The sequence below is a fragment of the Aquarana catesbeiana genome, linkage group LG02 (genome assembly GCF_042186555.1).
Source record: "Aquarana catesbeiana isolate 2022-GZ linkage group LG02, ASM4218655v1, whole genome shotgun sequence".
Taxonomy (NCBI): domain Eukaryota; kingdom Metazoa; phylum Chordata; class Amphibia; order Anura; family Ranidae; genus Aquarana; species Aquarana catesbeiana.
In genome coordinates, this window is record NC_133325.1 from 241,981,529 (window position 1) to 242,007,045 (window position 25,517).

The 25,517-nt window shown below is 42.4% G+C and overlaps 1 protein-coding gene across 18 annotated transcripts in view; it reads right to left on the reverse strand.

Annotated features, from left to right (window-relative positions):
* Positions 1 to 2,010: 2,010 nt before the first annotated feature.
* The window catches only part of MYCBP2 (MYC binding protein 2), a 370,986-nt gene continuing 347,479 nt past the window's right edge, over positions 2,011 to 25,517 (reverse strand). For all 18 annotated transcript variants that reach the window (XM_073614281.1, XM_073614278.1, XM_073614285.1 and 15 more), the window contains 13 exons: positions 19,207 to 19,490; positions 18,450 to 18,546; positions 18,205 to 18,324; positions 15,201 to 15,302; positions 12,353 to 12,481; positions 10,307 to 10,439; positions 9,979 to 10,082; positions 9,707 to 9,895; positions 7,896 to 8,003; positions 6,315 to 6,524; positions 4,884 to 4,991; positions 4,307 to 4,472; positions 2,011 to 2,966 (listed from right to left, as the gene is read on the reverse strand). In XM_073614281.1, coding sequence (XP_073470382.1) covers positions 2,851 to 2,966; positions 4,307 to 4,472; positions 4,884 to 4,991; positions 6,315 to 6,524; positions 7,896 to 8,003; positions 9,707 to 9,895; positions 9,979 to 10,082; positions 10,307 to 10,439; positions 12,353 to 12,481; positions 15,201 to 15,302; positions 18,205 to 18,324; positions 18,450 to 18,546; positions 19,207 to 19,490 — 1,866 coding nt within the window. In that variant the 3' untranslated portion in view covers positions 2,011 to 2,850. The remainder of the gene's footprint in view (positions 2,967 to 4,306; positions 4,473 to 4,883; positions 4,992 to 6,314; positions 6,525 to 7,895; positions 8,004 to 9,706; positions 9,896 to 9,978; positions 10,083 to 10,306; positions 10,440 to 12,352; positions 12,482 to 15,200; positions 15,303 to 18,204; positions 18,325 to 18,449; positions 18,547 to 19,206; positions 19,491 to 25,517) is intronic.

Below are 25,517 nucleotides of genomic sequence, written 5' to 3' on the forward strand. Positions count from 1 at the left end.
TTAAAACAGGCAGTGAGGAGGCAATATGCCTCCTCACCACCTGTTAAAAGCTCTCTGAAGAGCAATCCAAATGCTGAAAGCTCTTCATATAGCAAAGCACATGTGAACGGGGCATTCATTTTTTGTTAATTTTTAAATTAAACTTTTTAATTGTTTTAGAATTGTATTTATTCTTCTGTGAGCATTTTTGATGCTGCTGGAAAGCACTACCCTTGTGATCTTCTGTGGGTGCCATTGTATTGTTAACGCCACCTGTAAAGCAGATTGCAAAAAAAACACCAAAAAGTAGTGCATGCATTCATTTTTCTGTGTTCTGGTGTGAATTAAAGCCCATTCAAAATGAATGGGCTCCAAAATCGCACTGCATGAGAACGCTGACAACCAACCGCTTCCTTTCAGTACAAATCCCCCCCCCCCCAAGGTCTTATTCTCCCATGAAGATTTGCCCCCCCAAATCCCCACTCAGTACAGTTCTCCCCCCACAGTCCTACCTAAACTCCCCTCAGCACAAACCACCCTTCCAGCCCCATCCAAGTACAGACCTTCCATTAGGGACCATGGTGGGCATAGGGACATAATAAAAAGAACTAGAAAATGTAGAAGCTCCTGCTCTCACAGCCTTTCTTTACTAAAGCCAGAAACCATATCAGTGCACTTCAACCAGGTACAAGGGGCTGTGCAGACCCTGTGAACTAGAAGCAGCATCCCCCCCTTTGTGTAATCAGATGGTCGGGAACTGCAGCCGATTAGAATGTATGACATTGTCCTTTGATTGCTTCAGAGGCTTGCAGCCTCAAGGAGTCTGATTACACCGTCACTCAACAAAACAGAGCACATTCAGATGGGACTGTGAACTAGCAGACACACTGGTCTGTCTGCCCTCCTCACTACATCTCTGCCCGGATTCCACATCTAGACTGTCAGAAACACTAACAAGTGTGTTTCCGTGCTTCCTCTCCCTGTTCAAGATTGTAGCACCCAAGCCTCTGCCCTGTCTGCCTGGTCTAACATGGAATTCAGTGTCAGCATAGGCAGTGCAGAGAGAGACCAGCTGTCAAAATTCAGTGGTGATGTCGGAGTGGATGGGACACGGGGTGGGCGGGACCCAGCAGCTATCAAACACCAGCCAATGATTGGGCTGCTTAAGAAAGGGGGCAGGGGCCACATACACATAACGGTACGCCCAGACCCCATCTCATTGGCTGGTGTTTGATAGCTGTTGAGTCCCGCCCACCCCCGACATCAACACTCAATTTTGACAGCTGGTCTCTCTCTGCATTCAGTTAAATTACATGTCAGTTTCACACTGAGGGCTCTGGCAAGCCTCAATATCAGCTCAGTGTGAAACTGTATCACAGGCAGCACGGACTGCACACTTATTAGATGCAGCCTTCCCCAGCAGTCCCACAGGCAGATCTCGGGAGACAGCCGGGATGGCTGCCGCCCCTCTTAAAATGCCGCCTGGGACCACGGGCCCACTGGGCCCCATGGTAGGGCCGGCCCTGAATGGGGACATGCAGCAAATATTAGGTATTCTCCCAGTCGGGATGCAAGGTGGAAATACCCTTTAAGTAACTTGAACAACATTTGTAATGAACTCTTTCCTTTACCACGTTCTTACATGTGGACATTAAGGCCACCTTCTAGCTACAACCAATGGCATAACTACGGTCACAGCAGACCAGCTGAACATTAGGAGAGCCGACCCCATCTGGCTCCATAATTATCTACCCAGGCAATAATAGACAATAGCATTTGTTACCATAAATCAGGCACCCTTTACAGACTGCTATGACTGAAAGATAGTGCAGCCATCATCACTATTCACTAATTTGTAATGATTTTCCAGTCATATGTAGTTACATCTCTAGTATAAAGCCATGTACTCTTTTGTTGGAATTATATTGTGTGTTAAATGTGCAATGTATTACAAGCTTCACTGTACAGTACCACTAAGGTAGCCACAACAAAATACATAATAAAAAATGGAATTCAGAAACTCATGACAGATATGATTTAACTCTTTATTTTTATTTTTTAAAAGCCATTCCTCTTAAATAAGATCCTAAACATTCACCAGACTGTCACTGTATAAAAATGTACAGTGGCTTTATTGACATGTACATTCCATAAAGTTTACAGCTGCAAAGATATGAGGCACACTCAGTATTGCACTTCATTAAAAGTTCAGGCTCAAACATAACCCAGACGTTTAAATGAAACTGCCTTTGTAATGTAATAAATTTTATACGGGACGAACATTGATATTTTTATGTACAACATTTGTTACAACTTTTATACCTTGTTAGGTTTATGTACCCGCCAAACGCCATGAACCACCCTTCGCTTCTCTGCTGGGCACAATGCAGGGCTCTCCAGCAACCATAGAGTTAAATTAACAGTCTAGTAGATAAACAAATATTCTCCTTTCTTCCCACGAGATGCAAGGGCTACTGGAAAGTCAGCGTTCATTACTGTGGCTTATCTTCTGGCCATACATATATGTATACATTATATATAACCTTGATATGGGGAGCCTCCCTCTACTGTGTGCATTCAAGCATGTGCTGTGCACATCTGGTGCTATATGTAATGACCACATGCAAGCACCGCACAGTTATCAGTTTGACAAGAACATGTAAGGTTTGGTTTGAAGAGCATGTGTTGTGAATACACAGCTGAATCTGAGGCCTCCTTCCTGATTAACCTTGTTCGCAGACTCTTTGGTCCCATCCTGACCGAAGGCTGTCGTCCAGAACCTGCCTGGCGTGACAGACTGCTGAAGTCTGTCTTGAAATTCACAAAAAAGAAAGAAAATTTAACAAAAGTGGAAAGGAAACATAGGCTCATTTAAAAAGTGTGAGCATTTCTGCACACTCCGCATCCCAATGCAAACTCTTCTCCCGTGGGCGGATGAACCACATGAAGAGGACATTCTGTTCCTTCAAGTTGTTTGCCTTTTGGACCTACAAGAGGAAATTGAGAATGGAATGTAAGACAACACTCATTGCCCAAAGCACCTTATAAAATTACAAGATATACAAATTCAGGATTATAAATCCAATCTTTCTGGGAACACTGCAGGGCTCTGAACAGAGTCTGCTTTTGACCTTAAAAAGGCGTTACTAAACCCACAACAGTAAAATCAGTGTGTATATGCGGTAAAGCATGCTTGTTATACTCACTGTGGAACCTAAGGGATTAATCCTCTACATTGTGTAAAAAGGCTGTCTTATCTGATCCTCTCCTTCCACAGTCCCCAATCCATCTCCTGACAGAGCCTTGGGGACACTCTGCACGTGTTCAGTTTGGTGTTTATTGCTAGAGAGATTTTTTTTTTTTTCTTGGGAGAGTGCATGTGATCAGCACTGTCCAGATAGAGGGTCAGGGGTCCTGCAGCCTCATAGGACTGTCAGAGGAGAATGAAAACTTCTCCTACAAGCTTTAAACAGATACTGATAGAAGTCACAAGACTGCTGATGAGAAAAGGTATTGCAGTTTATATTTACTACAATAATTGAATTTCCATGTTCTTTTGGAGACCAGAGATAGTAAATGCAGGGTCCGGGGTCTAGTAACACTTTAACCATGCTTTGGTGTCTTACAAAAGTATTCCAGTATTTCAAAGTGTATTGCAGCACATGGCAAAGCAATGGATTCAGGAATAGATTTAGAGGGGATCTCTTCACTGTATGAGATACACAGCTGCAGTGCCAGAAATAGAGCAGTATATTATCTGGCGGGTACAAATAAATGAATTATAGGACAGAGCTGAGCATTCAACACATCTTAAAAGAGGAAACTTTTTTTTTCTCCCAAATAAATTTCTAGGTCTGTGGCTGAAGTTCCACTTTAATGCACACCTCCACCGCTGCATATCACTCAAATTCAGCTCCAGGATTCAAAATGAAATACCTGGTGTTTCCAGGTATGAAAAATCACTATCCATTCATACACTACTAACGAACACTAAATTATGTTGGTTTTCCTCCTGCTATTGTTACAGACTTTAGCAGTCAGAGGCCAAGAGTATGGTGCATTATAGAAAGGGCAGTGTACTGGTTACTCACTATTCGATTAACCACATCAGTTCTACAGTCTCATAATTTCCAGCTGCAGACAGTGAAAATGAAATAAACAAACAAGGTATGTCCTTGTTCTCATACAGGTAAAGAGCTGCCTTTTTTTTAGAGATGGGTTAATTCAGGCCATAAACAAGTCTTTATGAATACAGTTTTCTCATCCATCGAAAAGTTAAGAAAGTCGCTGTCCGTTTAGTTTCCATGCAATCAATTGTGGTACTAACCTGCTGGACAATGTGGAAGTTCTTCTTTAAGAATGCTGGTCATCCTCTGGAAGTCATCATGGCAGGCATTACAAAAATGGGTTGTTCCAAAGCAGAAAAATACTGCCACGGAGCAGCAGTAACGACATTTGTATTCTAGGAAATCTGTACCATGTTTCGGGCACATCTGTTACAGGAAAAAAACGTGCATCAGGACTTTAACATTGTATTATTTTAACAGATTTAGAAAGGTGCATTAAATGGGATGTCAGTCTGCCTCACATTAATGGCCTGGTGTCAATATGTACTATAATGAAAGCTATTCCTTTACAGCAGAGGTCTCCAAACTCTCTAAATAGACTGTGGCAGTAGAAAATGCCACATCACTGTTATCAATGGGGGGAATAGTGCCCCAGCAATGTTGTCAGTAGGAGGAATAGTGCCCAATAACTGATGTCAATTGACAGAATAGTGCTCCAGGACCAGATAAAGGCAAAGGGCCACAAGTTTGAAGAGCACTACTTTACAGTGATAATTGTTTGATTTATTCTAAATACAGGACAGAATATGCTGCTGATACCAATCACGTTTTTCATACCTGAGCCCTGGACACATCTGAGCACCCTCCACATATTAGCTCTCTTGGATCATAGTCATCTCCCTGTCCAGCCTCAGCATCACAACGGGCTTCGCCACCAAAATATGCCTAGACATATAAACAGTCAGTTCGTTACATGCAGATGTAAAATTAACTGGGGTACAGACAAGAGAATATATTTTCCCAAATTAAAAGTCTGATAAAAGAACCCTCACTAAGAAAAAAAAAAATGAGCATAAAAATAAAGAGATCAAACAAAAGATGACCAGTGATAGGTAGAGGTCTTCCTGCTCGTCATCTTTGTGGAATTGCTGGGGTATGCTGACACAACAAGCAGATATAGGACGGCAACATTATTCCACTACTCGAATGCACAGAATTCATGTCCGATCCCACAAAGCTTGAAAATCTGTCTGAGTGATAATCGAGTTGATATACTAACGAAGTATTGGCTGTTTGGCAAATTTAATGACTATGAATAATCTGCACCAAATTAAGATAGACTTGCAAATTTCACCAAACATGACAAAAGTAAAGGCTGTTAAAATAAAAATCTACACTTACAGGGAAAGAATATTGTAACTTTGAGTAAGGACACACTGAGAAATTATTACAGCAGATTCCTTAAAGCTGAACTCGAATTTCAATTTAGTTTTAGTCAGATTTTAGTCGTCTTAATTGTTTTAGTGGTATTTTAGTTGACTAAAATCTAATGGGTTTAGTTAAATTGTAATACATTTAAGCATTTCTCTAGAATTTCTAAACTCATACTCCAGGAGTAAAAATCTAATAAAATATTATTTATGGTATTAAGGTTTGAACATGCACTACAGACACAGATTCAGCCATTGTAATATATAACGTCTTGATAAAACACCACGTTTCATAAACAAAAATATTGATTTTTGACAAACAGAAGTGCAACTTTAAAATATAAAAAAAAACAAACAACTGGAATCTCTATTGGCTCTAATACCATTGCACATATTACCTGAATGTATTACCAACATTAAATATGAGAAAATCTTTTATTTTTTATCGTTTTAGTCATAGTCTTGATTAGAATGCAATTTTAGTTTTAGTCGTATTTTAGTCACCTAAAATTGTGTTAACTTAATCGATGAAATTAACACACTTCCATAAGAAAAAAAAAAAAAAAAAGTAATAGTATTGCTCTGACCATGTACATATTAAATAACAGGGTTTTAAAACATTACCAGATACTATAAAGCTCATCTTTTACATGCATTCTAAAATAAACCTGTGCTTTGTCCGTGCAGGGCAGACAAGTTCACTTTTTTCATAAATCGTCTCCACTGTATGTGAAGTCATGATTCCAGTTTTAACGCCAATTGATGGTACCAAGCTGTTCTACAGAAACGGGGGGGGGGGGGGGCGGGGAAGAAGAGAAGTGTGCACATATGGCATTACCTTTTTGCATTTGTAGCAGACATAGTAAGCATATCTATTCATGGCATAGCTAGCTGGATCATTGTAAAATCGCACTCCTGGCGTCGTGATTGCATCACTTTTGTGCAGCCCTTCATATTCCAACCTCATTAACGCTTTTCTTCTTACATCTTCGTAAAGCTCTTTTATTGGATCCATGAGATCCTTTAATACTGTATGATTGATTTTGTTCTAAACAAAAAAATTGCAATTTAGCATCATTCATTCTGCAAAAATGCACTGTGTATTTTCCAAACAATTTAAATACCAGATAAGGTTATCAACACAACAGAAAATGAAGGTACTGATTATAGGATACTAGTGAATTTATAAAGTAATAGTTTTTCTAAATCTACAGCAATGTTTTCAAACTGACCAATATTAATGTATACATGCAGCCACTTTATCCAGTAAATGGGATAGAAGTGGTGTCCCCACAATAAGCACTCACTTCTATGCCCTTGTTCTGTCAACATTGAAATTTAAAGTGGATGTAAACCCAATGTCATCCTTTCTAAACTCTATACTCTACTCCTTTCTAAATCTATAAGGATATACATGCCTCCTGTATGTATCTTTACCTGTCAAATGTCTCCCCTCTGTCTGTTATTAGACCCGAAAAACTGCATATTCTGTGGGTGGGTCTGTTGTCTGGAGCTCGGTGGGTGGAGTCGTGATGTCAGTAGACTCCCCGCCCACCTCTACACTCCCCTTGTCAATATGCATTTTCTCCTGTGTATTTCTAATGCTGAACTTCTGCTATGATCTCTAACATCCAGTGAAAAGACAGGAAAGTAACCACATGACTTCAGCATGCCAAATCATGCTGAGATGTGGAACATCCAATCCTTGCAGAGCTGGAGAAGACAGGATTGGGGGAGGGAATTAAAAAATAATGCCTGTGTCTTAGGCTAGTGCACGAGATGTAAATCACCTGTCACTCACAGCAAGGGGGAGGATTTGACAAAGTTTTTCTCAGTTTGTCAAGATTTTTCTCACTGAACAATAAAAGAGGATTGCTCAGAGATGGATTAACGCTGTGTGGCAAGACTGGGCTCAAATGATATTAAATCTTATGCTCTACAGTATGATATAAAAAAAAAAACATTTTCGGGTTTACATCCACTTTAAAGATGCATGCTTTGTAAGGTGTCCTTACAGGGAGTTAGCTGGACCACTGCTGATCATCTCAGCAGGGTATAATGCCAACCAGAAATGTTTGGCTGGTCATGGTCAAAGGAAACTTTTATCAAATAGCATCTGCCTGTTTCCATAGAAAGAGAAATGCCATACTGGGCGACTGTCATGTACAGTCTATGGGATAGCCTTATTTCTTGTGCCCTTCCACTCCCACTATGTACACAGTACCAAATGCATATAAATCTAATGGAACACAAATGCTGACTGGGCATGACATCTAAATCGGTCTACATTCAAACATTAACTGTACACAAATCTAATTTTATAGATATATCATCGTATTTTAGGAGTAGCATGAGAATATTACTATTCACAAGGTGTGTCTGGTCTTTCCTTCAGGCATTTTTTTCTTCTTTGACTAACCTTGCAGATTGGACAGGACATAAATCCAAAAGTGATTCGTGGTCCCAGCCATCGGTTTTCCAGAACCCGTCTACAGCATTGCAAGTGAAACACATGGCTGCAGTCAAGCTAAAGAATGAAAAATAAGAAATGATTGTTTGTGGTTAGGTTTCTTTTCTCCAAATTGCATTCAGTAGAGTTGAAGCTCTGACAGAAAGAAATCCCCCTCAATCTATGTCTTCAAGGAGAAAGCAAATGTAAAGAAACTTTACAAATTGGCAAACTATAATGGATTAAATTAAACATTGTTTTACACAAAGAACACATATGAGAATATACTACACATCATCATACAGAAGGTGTCTGAAATGAACCGATGACGTTTGAAAACTTCCTCCGAACGCTAGAACTTGACCGCTAGTAACCGATGGTTAAAAACATCTGTTTTGCCACTTTTGCATGTCACGTTTATGAGCGTTTGAGTTTAGAAGCATTTTCTTTTTAGATAACCTCAGTAGAGCCTCCCAAATGTCCACAAAGCAGGAAAAATCTCTCTCCTTGCAGCCAACAAGTTTTCTGGAAAGTCTTTTTTTCCCCCATTGTAAATGGTCAGAAATTTTTTCCCCATTAAAAAACGCCTATAAACTAAAACACTTATAAATTGGAGGTACCGCGTTTACACGCTGTTACAAGCATTTGGCGTTTAAAATGCATCTAAACTACTGTCCTGAACACGATTTTTTGCTTTCAGAAAATTGCTTCTAACCTCAGCTGTGTCTAAACTACTATAAAATGCCTGAGAGTACATGTATCCACAAGATAACATTGAGGAGAGTTCAGGGGCTGATGAAAAAAAAAAGCCTAAATGCTCCTAACTGTCCGTTTACCAGCTGCAGTGTACATGAGGCCTAAAAAGGTTCCCTTTTTCCCTTTAAAAACACACTTACCTGCTCTATACAATGGTATTGCACAGAGCAACCCTGATCCCTCTTTTTCTGGGGTCCCCCCCCTCCCTGGCGCTCATGGCTCCTTGGCAAGTGACCTCAAAAAAGCTGCTTCCTATGGGGGTACTCGTGCGGGCTCTCTCCGAGCTGCCTTGTCAGCGTCCATTGACAGACAAAGGCAGCTTGACCCCCTGCCAATGGCTCCCGCTGCTGCCGAGAGGAACAGTCGGGAGAGGAACAGTCGGGAGAGGAACAGTCGGGAGAGGAACAGTCGGGAGAGGAACAGTCGGGAGAGGAACAGTCGGGAGAGCTGCTGCTCTCATGCACAGTGCTGGATCAGGATTGGGCTCAGGTAATTACAAGGTGGTGAAGGGGGACACGTGCAGCACAGAATGTTTTTTACCTTAACGCATACAAATGCATGCATTAAAAGGTAAAAAAAAAAAAAAAAACAACTTTAAAGGCTTTACAACCACTTTAACACTGACATTCCACACAAGGAGGTAAAAAAAATTCTATTCTATTTGGCTTTCTGACACAACTAACACAAACAGCAACATGAACCAGAGCAAGTACATCAGTAGCAGTCTCAGCAACCATACTAACACCACAGACTGAGAAAAAAAGTAACTTTCTTCTATTCGCCTCTAGTGATCCTCTCCATTAACATAGTTGGACTATTTGATGTTTTTTAATTTCAGCAAGACTAAAAACAGGAATTTTTCTTCTGTAAAAAATGCTTGTGAAACATGTCTGAATTAATACTGCTGAGAACTACTTTCATATTTCTGCCAAAGAGAACGTGTACAAAAATCACTTCTAAACAACATGCAGGAAGGTGTAAAGTTCTTTTCAATGACCAGCCCTCCACCAATGCAAATGGCCAACCTGAATAGCAGGAGCTGCAGAAAGCGCCTCTGTAAAGCATATCATACACATGTCATCTGCATCCTGCTTCAGACTTGTTGCATTTTTGTCACAACCATGTAGGCAAGGCAAACAATGATCCTCATTCTTCACACCTCCACACGGATGCCCACATAGATGGGTCTTGCTGCAGGCACTCTTTGCATACTCCTGAAAATATAGAAAATTTGGTATCAGAGTGATGACCTAATCATCATCTATGGAAGTCTTGTCTGTATGAGCTTCTGACTCACCTGGCAGTCTGCATCAGAACACACACTACCAACAGCAGATAGCTCTGTCCCATTTCTGGAGCCACAGAAGCGACACGTTTCCGAGCTGCTGCTTGCAGGTTTTCCTGAAACGCAAACAGTTTTTAGAGCATAGGCACTACCAATAAAAATTACAATTCAATTTTTACCTCTGGCTTTATTTTCTATGGGTGGCCAGCATCATACATAAAATCATTAAAGACAGCATCTTACACAGGAAACCCATTTTTAAATAGATGGAGAAATAAATAATAGGTATACAGGACACTGCTGCATATTCTACAATTTTATATCTACATGTAAAACTTACCAGTCTGTTCTCTGAATTCTACCATTGCTTTCATGGTTTTAGAGTCAGCAAGAGCCATCAACCAGAACAGTTTAGTTCTCCCACAGCCCTCGTGTAAATCAACTTTGATTGCCTCTTCCTCCTCTTTGAACACCTGTGTGGATTATAATAAATGACTTCAGCATGACTATGAAGCAACTTCAGGAAATGCCTGTGTAATCTTCCTGTAATGTTGGATCCAAATCACATCAGTTAAGATGAGGATCCGACTTGGAGGCAAGTGCCTTCAAAGTCTATGGGCACAAGTCAGATAGAAGTCACCTTGAAGCAGTACAGGAACCTTTTCTAATGTCGAACCGACTTCAGTAGTGCCAATTAAGACAGCTCTCATGGACTAAAATGGGATTTCACATGTCACGTGACCTGGGGTCTCACAAGTCAGGTTCCAAGTTGCAGCTGTATAAACCGTGCTTCAAGGGAAAAAGATCATCAACTGTGTAAATTTGAATGTTAGAAGGGACTGGCAACCAAGAACTTTGTGAGCACGTTTGGCAACATGTGAAATTTATTTCTGCATGATCTAGTAAGTGCGCAGAATCCAACAGTGAACACTTTGCTGATAGCAAATGATGGTCTCAATAATTATTAAAGCAAATAAATTAAGTGCGCTTACAGTCAGGTGGTCACAAATCTACATTCATATATTACTTGCATAAATGAATAAATAAATATATACTGTGAATAGTTAATGAATCAAATACCACACAAAAAAATACTTATAAATATATGAATTAGTAAATTGAGTGCACAATAAGTGATAGACCGTGTAAATAAATGTAGAATAAATAAGTGTAAAAAAATTGAAGAATCAAGTATCAAATAGTAAATAAATAAAAAATAAGTGAAGAAAAAGTGAAAAAGTCCATTCATAAACAATTCAATTGAGACGCATCAGTCCCATGAAGGAAAAGTCACAAAAACACCCACTTGTCCTCCACAGGGAGGGAGTGAAGGAGAGGCTAGATTGTGGGGATGTTTCCACCCCCTGGAAACTTTTGAACTGAGAAAGAAGCATTAGAGGCCAATTCTGGGCTCTTCAAAAGTCTTTTCTGCAAAAACTAAAGGGCTGGGGAAATAAAGAAATGCAATGCAGTGGGTGCCCCCCTCCAGGTAGACGAGCTGGAATTGCCCCGTGGGAATGCCTCATTCATCGGCTGATCCGGATGCCACCATCCAGCTGTCCCTGCAGAGGGCTATATCTGCACGCATACAAGACCTCGCTATCAGGGAGGCCCACCATTCCTGGTAAGGGTCCATCTATACTGTCCTCTGGATTTGCTGTCTGTCTGGATACCCCTTCACACCATTTTTTTTCTTCACCTACACTGGCTGTTTCCATTGAATTGTGGATATGTGACTTTTCCTTCATGGGACTGATGCGTCTCCATTGAATTGTTTATGAATGGACTTTTTCACTTTTTCTTCACTTATTTTTTATCTACCATTTATGATACTTGATTCTTCAATTTTTTACACTTATTTATTCTACATTTATTTACACGGTCTATCACTTATTGTGCACTCAATTTACCAATTTAATTCATATATTTATAAGTATTTTTTTGTGTGGTATTTGATTAACTATTCACAGTTTATATTTATTTATTCATTTATGCAAGTAATATATGAATGTAGATTTGTGACCACCTGACTGTAAGCGCACTTAATTTGCTTTGGTTTATTACACAGATATTGTTTTTGTTGCAGCTGCAGTTTAGTATTTTCAATTGCTTTTTAGCGCAGGTTTTTTTATATTTATGTTTGTTGCCTTTCTCAATAATTATTACATTCATGCTACTTAAAATTCATAGTGGAGTGCAAAGCTCACTCACGCTGATGTAAACAGTCACATACTGTTCAGAAAAATTGAAGATTGCCAGTGGATCAAGAAAAAAAAATCCTCAGGAAAACTGTGCTTTTAGTTTTTATAGTAATGAACTAACATTTACACTTTCAGTTTTGGCTGGAAGGGTGCCACAACTGTTAAGTAACTTTTTTGCATTTTACCTGTCTTTGATGGGATTTTGTTCGCCGATGGAGATGTAGAAATCTATCACAGTCTGTGCACAAGTTTCCACACGCATTGCACAAAATGATTGCCGCAGTTTCACCATCGTCATGATTATCACACATTGGCTAGAACACACAAAACATAAAAACACATAAAACAAACATATCTATATAAAAAAATAAACAAAATTAGAAACTATTATATAAAACAAAGCGAAGCAAAAACACCTATTTATCCGATACCATTAAACATGTAGATTCTCTCCTGACAAGAAGGGATTAAAAGGAATGCAGCAGTATATTTAAAGCCCCATACACAAGATAGGACTTTGTACAAAAATCCAAGGGAGTTGGCCAGAAGTTTGTCTTGCATACAGACGACAGGACTTTTCCAGCCAACTTTCACCAAATCACGTGGTTTTTCAGCTCTTTACCACCACCCTTTGGTCAACTCCTGTATTCTTGTCTGATATTGAGTCAATCTTGCCACTTTTATTGGCGAGATGGACACCGTGCGAGCTGGGTTCATACTGGTGCGGGGATCCCCGCCAATGCCAGGCACTGTGTTTGGTATGAATCTTGAGGGGGAACTCCACGCCAAATTTTAAATAAAAAACCGGCATGGGTTCCCCTCCAGGGGCATACCAGGCCTTTACGTCTGGTATGGATCTTAAGGGGAACCCCCTACGCCAAAAAAACGGCGTGGGGGTCCCCCCAAATCCATACCAGACCCTTATCCGAGCATGCAGCCCGGCCGGTCAGGAAAGGGGGTGGGGACGCCCTGTGCCCCCCTCCCCCAAAGCACCTTGTCCCCATGTTGATGAGGACAAGGGCCTCTTCCTGACAACCCTGGCCGTTGGTTGTCAGGTTCTGCAGGCGGGGGGCTTATCGGAATCCAGGAGCCCCCCCTTAATAAGGGGGCCCCCCAGATCCCAGCCCCCCACCCTATGTGAATGAGTATGGGGTACAGCGTACCTCTACCCATTCACCTAGGGAAAAAAGTGTCAATAAATAAAACACACTACACAGGTTTTAAAATTAATTTAGTAGGCGACTTGGGGGGGTCTTCTTCTGACTTCGGGGGTCGCCCAGCCGTCTTCTACCTCTCTCCGGTGTTGTCTCCACGCTCTCTGGTTCTTCTCCGGTGCCTTCTTCCTTCTGCCGGTCTCCTCCGCTATCTTCTGCTCTTTTTCCGCTGTCATCCATAGGATGACATGACCATGCCCCCTTATGACCTCACAGTCCCAGCATGCCCCAGTCACCGCCTATATAAGTCATAGCAGAGCGCAAAGACAGCATTATAGCCGGAGAGAGCGTCGTGTCAACATCTCAGGAAGAGAAGAGGGAAGAAAATGATCCAGATGTCCGGGCTCATTCGCTAGCAAAAGAGCGGCAAAAGAGCAGAAGATAGCGGAGGAGCCCGGAAGAAGGCACCAGAGAAGAACCAGAGAGCGTGGAGACGACACTGGAGAGAGGGAGAAGACGCCAGAGAGACCCCCGAAGTCGGAAGGAGACCCCCGAAGTCGGAAGAAGACCCCCGAAGTCGGAAGAAGACCCCCGAAGTCGGAAGAAGACCCCCGAAGTCGGAAGAAGACCCCGGAGCTGCCTAATAACTTCATTTTAAAACCTGTGTAGTGTGTTTTATTTATTGACACTTTTTTCCCTAGGTGAATGGGTAGGGGTATGCTGTACACCATACTCATTCACATAGGGTGGGGGGCCGGGATCTGGGGGCCCCCTTATTAAGGGGGCTCCCAGATTCAGATAAGCCCCCACCCGCAGACCCCGACAACCAACGGCCAGGGTTGTTGGGAAGAGGCCCTTGTCCTCATCAACATGGGGACAAGGTGCTTTGGGGTGGGGGGGCCACAGGGCGCCCCCCTCCCCCAAAGCACCCACCCCCCATGTTGAGGGCATGCGGCCTGGTACAGCTCAGGAGGGGGGCGGGAGCTCGCTCGTCCCCATCCCCTTTCCTGACCAGCCTGCGTGCTCGGATAAGGGTCTGGTATGGATTTTGGGGGGACCCCCACGCCGTTTTTTCAGCGTAAGGGTTCCCCTTAAAATCCAGACCTAAGGGCCTGGTATGCCCCCAGAGGGTTATTCCCGCTCGCCACAGTAGGAAAATGTTTTTCCTATTGCAGCCAGTGCGAGATTTACAGTACCCTGTCGCCGAGAACCAGCGCGATGGGTTTGCGCTGGAAACATTCTCGCGGCTGTGTACTGTAATTTGTACAAAAGTCTGATGCTTTTGTGTACACACGATTGGACTTTGCTCCATCTGACTTTTGTTGGAAAGTTTGTCCGTTCGCACAGCCAACAAAAGTCTGATGGAAACAGAAAAAGTTTGTCCGATGGAGCGTACACATGGTCGGATGTTGCTCCAAAACAGCTAATTTGTATATTTGTTGTCAAAAAGTCCGATCGTGTGTACGGGCCTTAAGAGGATCATAGCGCTCTCAATTTTAAAGTATATGCCACAAAACATCAGTTCAATGGGTGACCCCATTGCGAGTACTGGGGTCTATGCTAGGTGGCACCTCAATTCTCCAGTTTGTATGCACGTCTTTTTTTTCTGAAAGCATTATGTTATAGAAGATGTAAAAAAAAAAAAAAAAAAAAAAAAAAAAAAAAAACACCACACACAGATCTAGGAATGTGGCCTTAAAGCAGAATTTTTTTTTTTTTTTAGAAAATCTTCAGAGATTTTTAGTTCTACTACAGGGTGACATATGCCAGGGTACAATGGTAGGCAGAACAAACAAGACTGATTAGGAAACAGAAGCTTGAAAATGTATCAAAGTAGGCTTAAGGCAAAATAAATAATTTTGAAAATCGAAAAAGTTACCATTTGTTTTTGCTGCCCATCCTTTCCCATCCACCTTCCAGAAGATAACCGGTCTACATGGTCTTGATCAAGCACACACAATGATGCAACAGCCAGCCACAGCTAAAATACACAGTTAAAATTACTGACAATGGTAAAGTCTTAAATGGCACGATCTACTGGATAGAAAAAAAAGTGAATATATATTATATATATATAGATATATATATATATATATATATATATATATATCTATATATATATATATCTATATATATCTATATATCCGGCTTCAATAGGGCAGCTACCCTTAATTAAATTATCACTCTCATCCTTTCAATTTTCTTTGTCAGAGCAGAGCCACAGTGAAATAGAACTGCAATTTGTATTCATTAGCATAAAGGGTAACAGACCTCTCATTAGTAACAAATCCAAGGACAATCGTAAAGAGATGTAATAAAGAAAATACAGTAAAGGATTTCCAGTACTCAATAATTGAGATGTCTTTTCTGGAGTGTGTCAGAGAATTGAAGAGTTCTTCAAATTTGCTCCTGTTTGCGTTTTATTCAGAAGAGGGGGCAGGTGAGGCACTTTGAGACGGTATGGACCCCAACTACTGGGAGTAAGGATGGGCTTGGGCGTGTTCACACACACACCACGTGCAGAGCCCGCCAGGAAGTCGGCGCTGCGCTAATCACAGGCAGCGAGACATTTCCCGATCTCTGCAGCCGCACATCGGGAAAATGTCTCACTGCCTGTGATTAGCGCAGTGCCAGGCCGACTTCCTGGTGGGCTCTGCACGTGGTGTGTGCGAACACGCCCGAGCCCATCCTTAACTGGGAGGAAGGGGAAACAAGACCATGGGGGGGTTGGGGGTGTTAACCATAAGGCAAATGAGGAGGTGATCCTGCTAGATCACTTCAGGATGGCCCTTTATGCAGGTATAAATAAGTAAACCATCAAAAATAAGTGTCTATACGGTTTAAATAATACACAGTCTTGTCCTGTTTTACACATGCTCAGTCGCTCTCTTTTTTTAGGCACTGCTGAATCTGTAAAGGCCGATCTGCACTCAGCATTAAAGCAGAATTGTGCCCTTCTATCCTTAACAGCCAAGAAAGCTGCTTGTTTGATTTGCAATGGCGATGGTGCTGCACATGTGATCAGTTATGACTCCAGCCATTTGATGGTTTTACAGTTTGGTTGAGGACACAATCAAATGTGATAGTTAGCAATCCCGTATTCCAGGAATGTAACGGTTTACAGAAATCCAGCATAAAGCTCCAAAGACAATAATTATCTGATGAGACAGGAAGAGAAATCCTTATGAGCTCTCTAAAGGCGAAACTGAGTGATCAGTCCATGAACTGATGTTTAGAGGCAGGCACATACGTCTGCTCAGAAACTCAACCCACAACAGCAGAGTAAGGATCTGAGGGTAAAGAGATGGGATGAGAGGGGTTGAGAGATGGGTAGACTCCTGCCTAATGGTGAGGGGCATGAGGTACCTCCTGGGACCTCCCCCACATTAGAACCGTGCTGATTAATGTCATCTACAGGTGACAGACCATTTCCAGTAACAATTTCAGAAGAAATCAGACCCTGCTAGATCTTGTACGCAATCAGTCCATTGAGAGAATGTCATCTGCTAAGACCAACGCCAACTGCTCTCTTCACGGGAGATTGATTCAGTATCCAACAAAGAGGATGCCATGAGTATGCACTACGGCAGGCACTGGAGCCAACACCCTGAGGTGTACTAGCTGTGCAGTGGTAACACAAAGGATTCAATGCCACTTGATCAGCGCTGCAGGCTATAGCCTGCAACACTGATCAGTGTATTCTGACAGCAGGGAAGTCTCCCCATTGTCAGAATACGTTGCAGCGGTTGAACGAAAAAAAAATAGAGTCTCTGGGTTTGTCTACTCCAAAAAAAATAGGTAAAGGAAGCCAACCTTAATGTGGACGTCTGTTGAGGAAGGTGAATACTCTGACCCCCAGTGATAAACTTGATGATGATGTCAAGGGTAGACCCCAGAAGTTAGAGTACAGATGCCTAAAATTGTGGAGAGCGTCAGCTAGTGTCAACCACTGCAGTAGGATTGTTCCTTCTGTGTCTAGATGCAGACATGCTATAACCACACAGTGGGAATGCAGCTACTCTCAGGGTAAGAGGCAAGGCATGGCATTCGGTACGGTACACAAAACACCCAGGCTGCTGGTATCCAATGTGGGTCTAAAGGCCAGAGGTGACCAAGGTCACTATTGATGGGCAATGGGAACAGACTGGTGATCCACTTGGCAGTGGGATAATGCTTTCTCTATGTTTAATGGTGGGAAAGAGAACACGGAGAGCGAATGGGACACACTACCCAATGGATAATGGCAGCACCTGGTACCAAAGCATTAACCCCTTCCATTGTAAAACTGATGGAAAGCAGGAAATTAAAAGGATCCCTACTCATGGGGGGAGTCTTAAGAGACAAGGCAAAAGCAGCAATGCCAGTAGCTCTGGACTTGGAAAGTACTCTGTGGCTAACTTGTTAGCAGAAAATGGTCTGGAAATAGCCCAATGTGTAACCTAGTATAAAAAGGTCGTTTCCAGGCTAGCCTCACAATGTATAGTCCAGTTGGGTCTGGGTATGGTACTCCAAAGGGTGAGGAAAGGTCAATCTGGGATTGCAGAAGAAAGAAAAACTAGCAAAAAAAAAAAAAAGGTTAGAATTTGTCCAACAGAACGGAGAGAAATTACCATCTTTCTAGTATATTAGAAAAAACTTGAGGCATGCTAGGTAGTTGAGGGGGTTAACCTGTGCAGGCCTACACATTTTTTGTTTTGCAGCCCACCAAGATTTTCTCTCATGAAAAGTTATTTCTTCACAATGCTTCACAAGAGCTACAGAGGTGAATGAAGGTTTTAAAGTGTTTTTACCACTTGTTCAGACTATGTAAATACGTTTGTTTGCATAATCTGTGCATAGGTTCACTTGAATGTTTAAAACCAAAAATATATACAGAACCTTACCCTAGTAGTTGCAATACATCGTACGGGAGAACGATACTCCTCTTCCATTTTTGTCAGTGCAATGATTGTCTCTGCAATTGCATTCTTAGTGACACGAGACCATGCCTCTGAGAGGTGACCCTATTAATACAGTAGTCAAAGAACAGAAACAAAGCACATTTTTTTATTTTTACATCAGGCTGCCAAAAAAGCATCATGAAAAAAAGATACCATATAAACACAGGTAAAATTTGTAAAATACTTACAGCTGCCATATCTTTAATCAATTTAATGATTATCTCTGCAATCTGAGTTGGAGTTGAGCCTTTCATCCACCAGTGACTCTCACCTCTCCTAAGGTAACTGATTAAAAGAAGCAAAAACAAACAAGAATATAATTTTGGTTACAGGAGAAGCAGCTTGTTGTGCATGCACTAAACTAAACTACCACCACTTTTCTCCAGGTGTTAATCTTTGTTTTATATACGCTAAAGAAGCACAACAGTAAAAAGAGAAACTCACAAAAAAAATAAATAAAATACATAATTAGACTAGAAAAATGTGCATTCATTAAACTTAACATTGTTGGACACAAGTCAACCCAAAACTTAATTATTGATCCATTTAGGCCCCTTTCACACCAGTGGACTGATCAGGTCTGCCTGCCTGTTTTTCAAGCGAACCCGAACGGACCACCCATTGTTCTCTATGTGGCGGCGGATGTCAGCAGACATGTGTCCACTGTCATCGTCCGGCATCCGATGCGCTAAAAACAGAAGGATGGGGAACAGATTGGATGCCAATCGGATGGAAATGGACAAGCAGTTTGTTTCCATTCGACCGCCCCATAGAGAGCAGCAGACCTGTCAGCCACCTGCTTAGTGGGGATCAGCGGAGAGATCCCTTGTTGAGGAGACGGATTCTGCTCAGTCTGAAAGGGGCCTTAGAAAGACACTGAACACTGGCTAGAACAAACTGTTGGACTCGGGCCTGTGGTACAGTGCAAGAACTGGTAGTAGATACCTAGAATTAAAGATCATTGGCAAAGTGACCGTTGTTACGCCTTTCCCAGCACTCATCCCTGCAGTGCCAGTGATTGGTGTTCCCTTGGCCTTCAACTGGACTGTGAGTGCCTTAGCAATGCATCCCAGGAACATATCCAAAATTCCAAGCTTGTTCCAGTCTCCTTTCTCTGTAGAGTGGATGATGTCACTGATGTCTGCTGGTGGCAGCGACTTGACACCAATGATGCTAGCAAGACGAGATGGTGTCACTTCAGGCAGAACGCGACGAAGCAAAGAGGTCACCTATAAAGCAGCAAAAAAAAACAAAAAAAAAAACACACAACTGTTTTTGCATCTCTAATAAAAAAACCATAAAAAGGTATCTATAGCACATAATATGTTTATTACACCCCCCATCAAATCATTCTCTGCAGCTATTACCTTTTGTACCACCACCCCCTCCCTTTAGAATGTAAGCGCTCCTGTACCTTTTGTATTGAACTGTACTGTAATTGTGTTGTCTCCCCTATACATTGTAAAGCGCTGCGTAAACTGTTGGCGCTAAATAAATCGCGTATAATAATAATATTAATACAAACACTGGGCACTCAAGATAGAACAATGTGAATGTCTACAGTGGGTACAGAAAAGAATCATCCCCCTTTAAAATAATCACATTTTATCAAACTGTATTTACTCAGTGCATAACATCCAAGTGAAAGATACCAATGTCAGAATTTTTTTTTTTTTTTTTTTAAACAGAAACAGAATCGTGGAGTTGGAAAAAGATCACCCTGCCACCCCCTCCCCCCAAATAAACTGACTTGTAAATTCATTTAGGTGTAGCTAATCACCTTCTCAACGACACACAAAGCCATTTGACTTTTAACTGATCAGCTGTGGTCAAATTGATTCGCTCAGCATGAAAATAGCTTTCCTGGAGCATTTCAGTCCCTGGTAGAGCAACTGAGGTAAACCATCAACCGACTGGAAAGGCACTGTCAAAAGATCTCCAAGCTAAGATGGGTGAATCCCTAAACATTATATCTAATAGCAGATTCATCAAGTGGATCCAGTTGTTTGCGGGATCTACCAATCTGTTTAGAGCAGTGAACATGGGCTTTCTGTTTGGCCATGTCACAATGAGGCCGGTGTTTAAAAAAAATAAAAAAAACATGGCATAGACTCGATAATTACAGCACAGCATAAACGTAAAAAAAAGACCTGAGGGCTTTAGAACCAGTTTGTCCTATTTGAAGAGGAAATGGCCCTTTTCGTATCAAAAAACCTTTAACAGACTATTATTCTGAACCAGCGCCATTTCATATTCTATATTGCCCCCCGCCACCCTCTATGTTCTCAATGTCTAAACATTTTGGATGTAATGACTTGGTTTTGCCCTTGAGTTTCAATAAAAAATAGGATTTTTATAACAGCTTACCTGTAAAATCCTTTTCTTTTGAGGTACATCACGGGACACAGAGCCTCAGTAATTACTGATGGGTTATATGGATATCACAAGGTGATTGGACACTGGTCACACCCTAGACAGGAAGTTCAACCCCCTATATAACTCCTCCCCTTACTGGGGATACCTCAGTTTTGTAGCAAAGCAATATAAGTGTATTAGAAGAGGGGCGGGATCTCTGTGTCCCGTGATGTACTTCAAAAGAAAAAGGATTTTACAGGTAAGCTGTTATAAAAATCCTATTTTCTTTATCGTACATCACGGGACACAGAGCCTCAGTAATTACTGATGGGATGTCCCAGAGCAATGCTATTTGAGGGGAGGGGACCATACAACGTAGGGTGTAATCAGACCTGAGGACCTCGTACCGCTACCTGATACACTGAAGCACTACGCCCAAAGGCGATATCCTCATGCCTTCCCACATCCACCTGATAAAATCTGGTGAATGTATGGACTGAAGACCAGGTTGCGGCCTTGCAGATTTGAGCCATAGAGGCCTGGTGATGCACCGCCCAAGAAGCACTAATAGCCCTTGTGGAGTGTGCCTTGATTTGAAAAGGTGGAATTTTCTGTTCCAAACCGTAAGCTTGAATAATCATTTGTCGAATCCATTTAGAAATGATAGACTTTGACGCTGCCTGTCCTCTATTGGGACCTTCTGGCAGTACGAACAAAACATCCGTTTTGCGAATTTGAGCAGTTGCTTCCAGATAGGCCTTGACTGCTCTTACTACATCCAAAAAATGTAGTGACCTTTCTTCCATAGAACAGGGATCTGGAAAAAAGGAAGGCAGAACAATATCTTGGTTTAGATGGAAATCTGAAACCACTTTTGGTAGAAAGCTAGGATGAGGGCGCAATACCACTCTATCCTTATGCAAGATTAAATAAGGCTCTTTACAGGAAAGGGCTGCTAATTCTGATACTCTTCTAGCAGAAGAAATGGATACCAGTAAAATTAACTTTCTTGTCAGCAAAACCAAGGGAATTTGACATATTGGTTCAAAAGGCTGTTTTTGTAAAACTGACAGAACCAAATTCAAGTCCCAGGGGTTTAGGGGCGCCTTAACCGGAGGATTAAGACGCATCACCCCCTGCATAAAGTTTCGGACCAAAGAATGAAGCAAGTAGCCGTTGAAATAATATGGATAAGGCCGAGACCTGGCCCTTGATGGTACTTAAGGCCAGCTTCATTTCTACTCCCATTTGTAGAAAGTCAAGAATTCTACCTATGACATATTTTTTGGGATGTCAACCCCTGGCTTCACACCAGGATACATAAGGCTTCCAGACTGATAAATTACTCTGGAAGCTGGCTTCCTTGCATTGATCAAGGTAGAGATCACAGGACTTGAAAGCCCACAATTCTTCAGAACATGGGTTATAATAGCCAAAGCGTCAAATTCAGCATTTGTAAGGCAGGATGGAACACTGGACCTTGAGATAACAGGTCTGGACGTGACGGTAGGGTCCACGGGGAACCCACTGTCATCCTTACTATTTCTGCATACCAAGCTCTCCTGGGCCAAGCTGGGGCCACCAGAAGTACCGACTGCTTTTCCTGCCTGATCCTGCAACGGAGTTGTGGCAGTAGCAGAGTAGGAGGGAATGCATAAATCAGTGAGAACCGATGCCACGGAATCACCAATGCATCTGTCCCGCATGCAAGAGGATCCTTTGTTCTTGCCACAAACTTGTCGATCTTTTTGTTGAATCTGGATGCTACATCTGGAACCCCCCATCTTTGGCATATGGCCCAAAAGACGGGGTGAAGAGACCATTCCCCTGGGACTAACCGCTGGCGACTCAAATAGTACGCCTGCCAGTTCTCTATCCCCGGAATGAAAACTGCTGATATGCATGGCACATGCTTTTCTGCCCAGACTAAAATCTGGTTCACTTCTCCCTGAGCTGCACGACTCTTGGTGCCTCCTTGATGATTGATATAAGCCACTGCTGTGGCATTGTCGGACTGGATCCTGACAGGGCAACCCTGTAGCCTGAGAGTCCAGGCCTTTAGGGCTAGATATGCCGCACGGATCTCCAGAATGTTGATGGGTAAGGTCCTTTCGATTTTGGACCATTCCCCTTGGACCGCAGACTGTTCCAGAACTGCTCCCCAACCCGAAAGACTGGCATCCATTGTTACCAATGTCCAGGTAACCGGTAAAAAAAGATTTCCCTTTTTGCAGGTTTTCGGGTATTAACAACCAACTGAGGCTCTGAGGCACTGTAGGAGACAGTCACATGGCAAAATCTAATGCCTGCACTTTCTTGTTCCAGGCAGACAGGATACTGTGTTGCAGCAGTCTCGAATGAAAATGAGCATAGGGAACTGCTTCAAATGAAGCCACCATCTTTCCCAGCAGCCTCATACAAAGGCGAACAGAAGGACCCTTTTTTGTCCTGACTACCTGAATCAGTTCTTTCAAGGCACTGATCTTTGCCTGAGGTAAAAATACCTTCTTTTGGCTTGTATCTATGACCAGGCCCAAATACTCTAGTCTTCTTACTGGTTTTAAGAAAGACTTTTTTCCAAGTTGAGAATCCAACCTAGGGATTCCAAGTAGTTGACTGTGGTGACCAAGTTCTGGTCCAGGCAGACTACCGACCGGTCTATCAAGAGCAGGTCGTCTAGGTATGCTATGACAGTTATACTTTGGGCCCTTAATCTGGCCAGAGGAGGAGCCAAGATCTTTGTAAACACCCGAGGTGCAGTGGCTAGCCCGAAAGGCAGGGCTATAAACTGAAAGTGGCGTTTTTCTACTTCGAAACGCAAGTACTTTTGATGAGCAGGGAAAATGGGTACATGTAGGTACGCATCCTTGATGTCTATTGACGCCAGAAATTCTCCTCCTTGTAGGATGGAGACTACTGATAGAATTGATTCCATGCGAAAGGATCGAATCTTTAGGAATCGGTTTAGATCCTTTAGATCCAGAATGGGTCTGACAACCCCATTTGGTTTTTGAACCGTGAAAAGGTTTGAATAAAACCCCAATCCCTGCTCTTCCGTGGGAACCACCACGATGACCTTTTGCGACAATAGTCGCTCTAACACTAGAAGGAGAGACTGCTTTTTCTCTGGATCTCTGGGGACATTTGATCTGAGGAAACGAGGAGAGGGGAATGCTCGGAACTACAGTTCGTAACCTAGAGTTACCGTGGAGACTACCCATCTGTCCTGGAAATCTTCCTGCCAGAGCTTTGAGAACTGTAGCAGTCTTCCCCACACCCAAGCGATCGGGGGCGCTCCTTCATAAAGAGGCTTTAGCGTCTTGTCTAGTAGGCTTCTTCCCCCAGGAATCCTTTTGTCCCTGGGGTCAACTCTGAAACTTATTTCTTGAGCCTGACGGAGGAGGCCGTCGCGACTGCCTGGAGGCTGATGCTCCTGGCACTGGGGAAAGAGCCCGTTTAAAAGAGGGACGTTTGCTCCTTTTCTTAACCGGTAAGAGTGTGCTTTTCCCACTAGAGATCTTTTGGATATAATTGTCCAAATCCTCTTCAAACAGCCTTGCACTACGAAATGGAAATCCAGCCAGAAGCTTCTTACATGATGATTCGGCTGACCAATTTTTCAACCATAAGATTCTACCAACCAAAGCGAAAGGCGAGAGGTTTGGATGATAGAATCTCTGATTGCGTCAACAGCAAAACATAAAGCCGCTGGAAGGTTGGCCAACCCCCGGGCTTGCTGTTCAGGTAAAACTTTGAGGACCTGTTTAACATGGTCTCTCAAGTATTGACAGACTCGATTGCTGCCACTGCAGGTTGAGCTACTGAACCTGCTAAGGAAAAAATATTTTTTAACAGGAATTCCATTTTTTTATCAGTTGGATCCTTAAGCATCTGAGCATTGTCGACAGGACAAGTCAGACTTTTATTTACGGAGGAAATGGCGGCGTCAACTGCCGGTATACCCCACATTTTTCTAAATTTTTCCTCCATAGGATAAAGTGTTGAAAACTTTTTTAGGCGGAAAAAATTTTTTATCTGGGTGATCCCACTCAGAATAAATGAGCTTTTCTAGCAAACTTTGAACAGGAAAAGCATGTGTTTGAGGAGGCTTCAGTAAACCCAAAGAAGAGGTGGGTTCTTTAACTGACTCAGATACGGGCAACTTAAATGTGGAGCGGACCAATCCAGCAAGAATTTGCACTAACACCTTCTCATCCTGAGAAGCTGAAGAGGGCCCTTCTCCACTAGATTCCCCAGAAGAGGAATCATTAGTCTCATCCCGATCCTCTGAGAGGGATTCCTCTCCTTTTTCCCCAGAGTTCCTCTGCTTAAGGGTCCTGGGTAACAGAGGGAGACCTAGCACGTTTTCTTCCACTGAGTGAAGATGCGATTAAGGCCATTAGTCTTTCCTCTAATCCATTAATGGTTGAGGGAAAAAACCTCCTGCATAATGTATACAGGGGCTGAAGTGCCAGAAGCAGATGCAGCCCCCGACCCCGACGGCTCACCCTGGCCAGCCATCCCAGGTCCTTCAGAAGGGGGGTCCTCAAAGCCTAAGGGAGATCCCCTAGAGCCTCTGGTTTTCGGTTCATTTGTACCTCTTCTACCCATAGTGCAAAGCAACAAAAGGTGGAGGTACCACAAACAAACACTGACTGCTGAGCGATGTAGTTCAGCAACTGCCGCTGCTACCAATGCTCAGTCTGGTGTTTTAAGTAAATGCTAATTTTAAATAGAGGTATGGCGCTTCCTTGTAAAGTGTGTGTTTGATAATAATGTGACTGATATGAACTATACCATACACAAACGGTGATAAATGATCATATAAATGACCCCATATCTGGTAAAAATATATATGTGATACAAGACGTGATAAAGACCCTAATTACATAACATACACC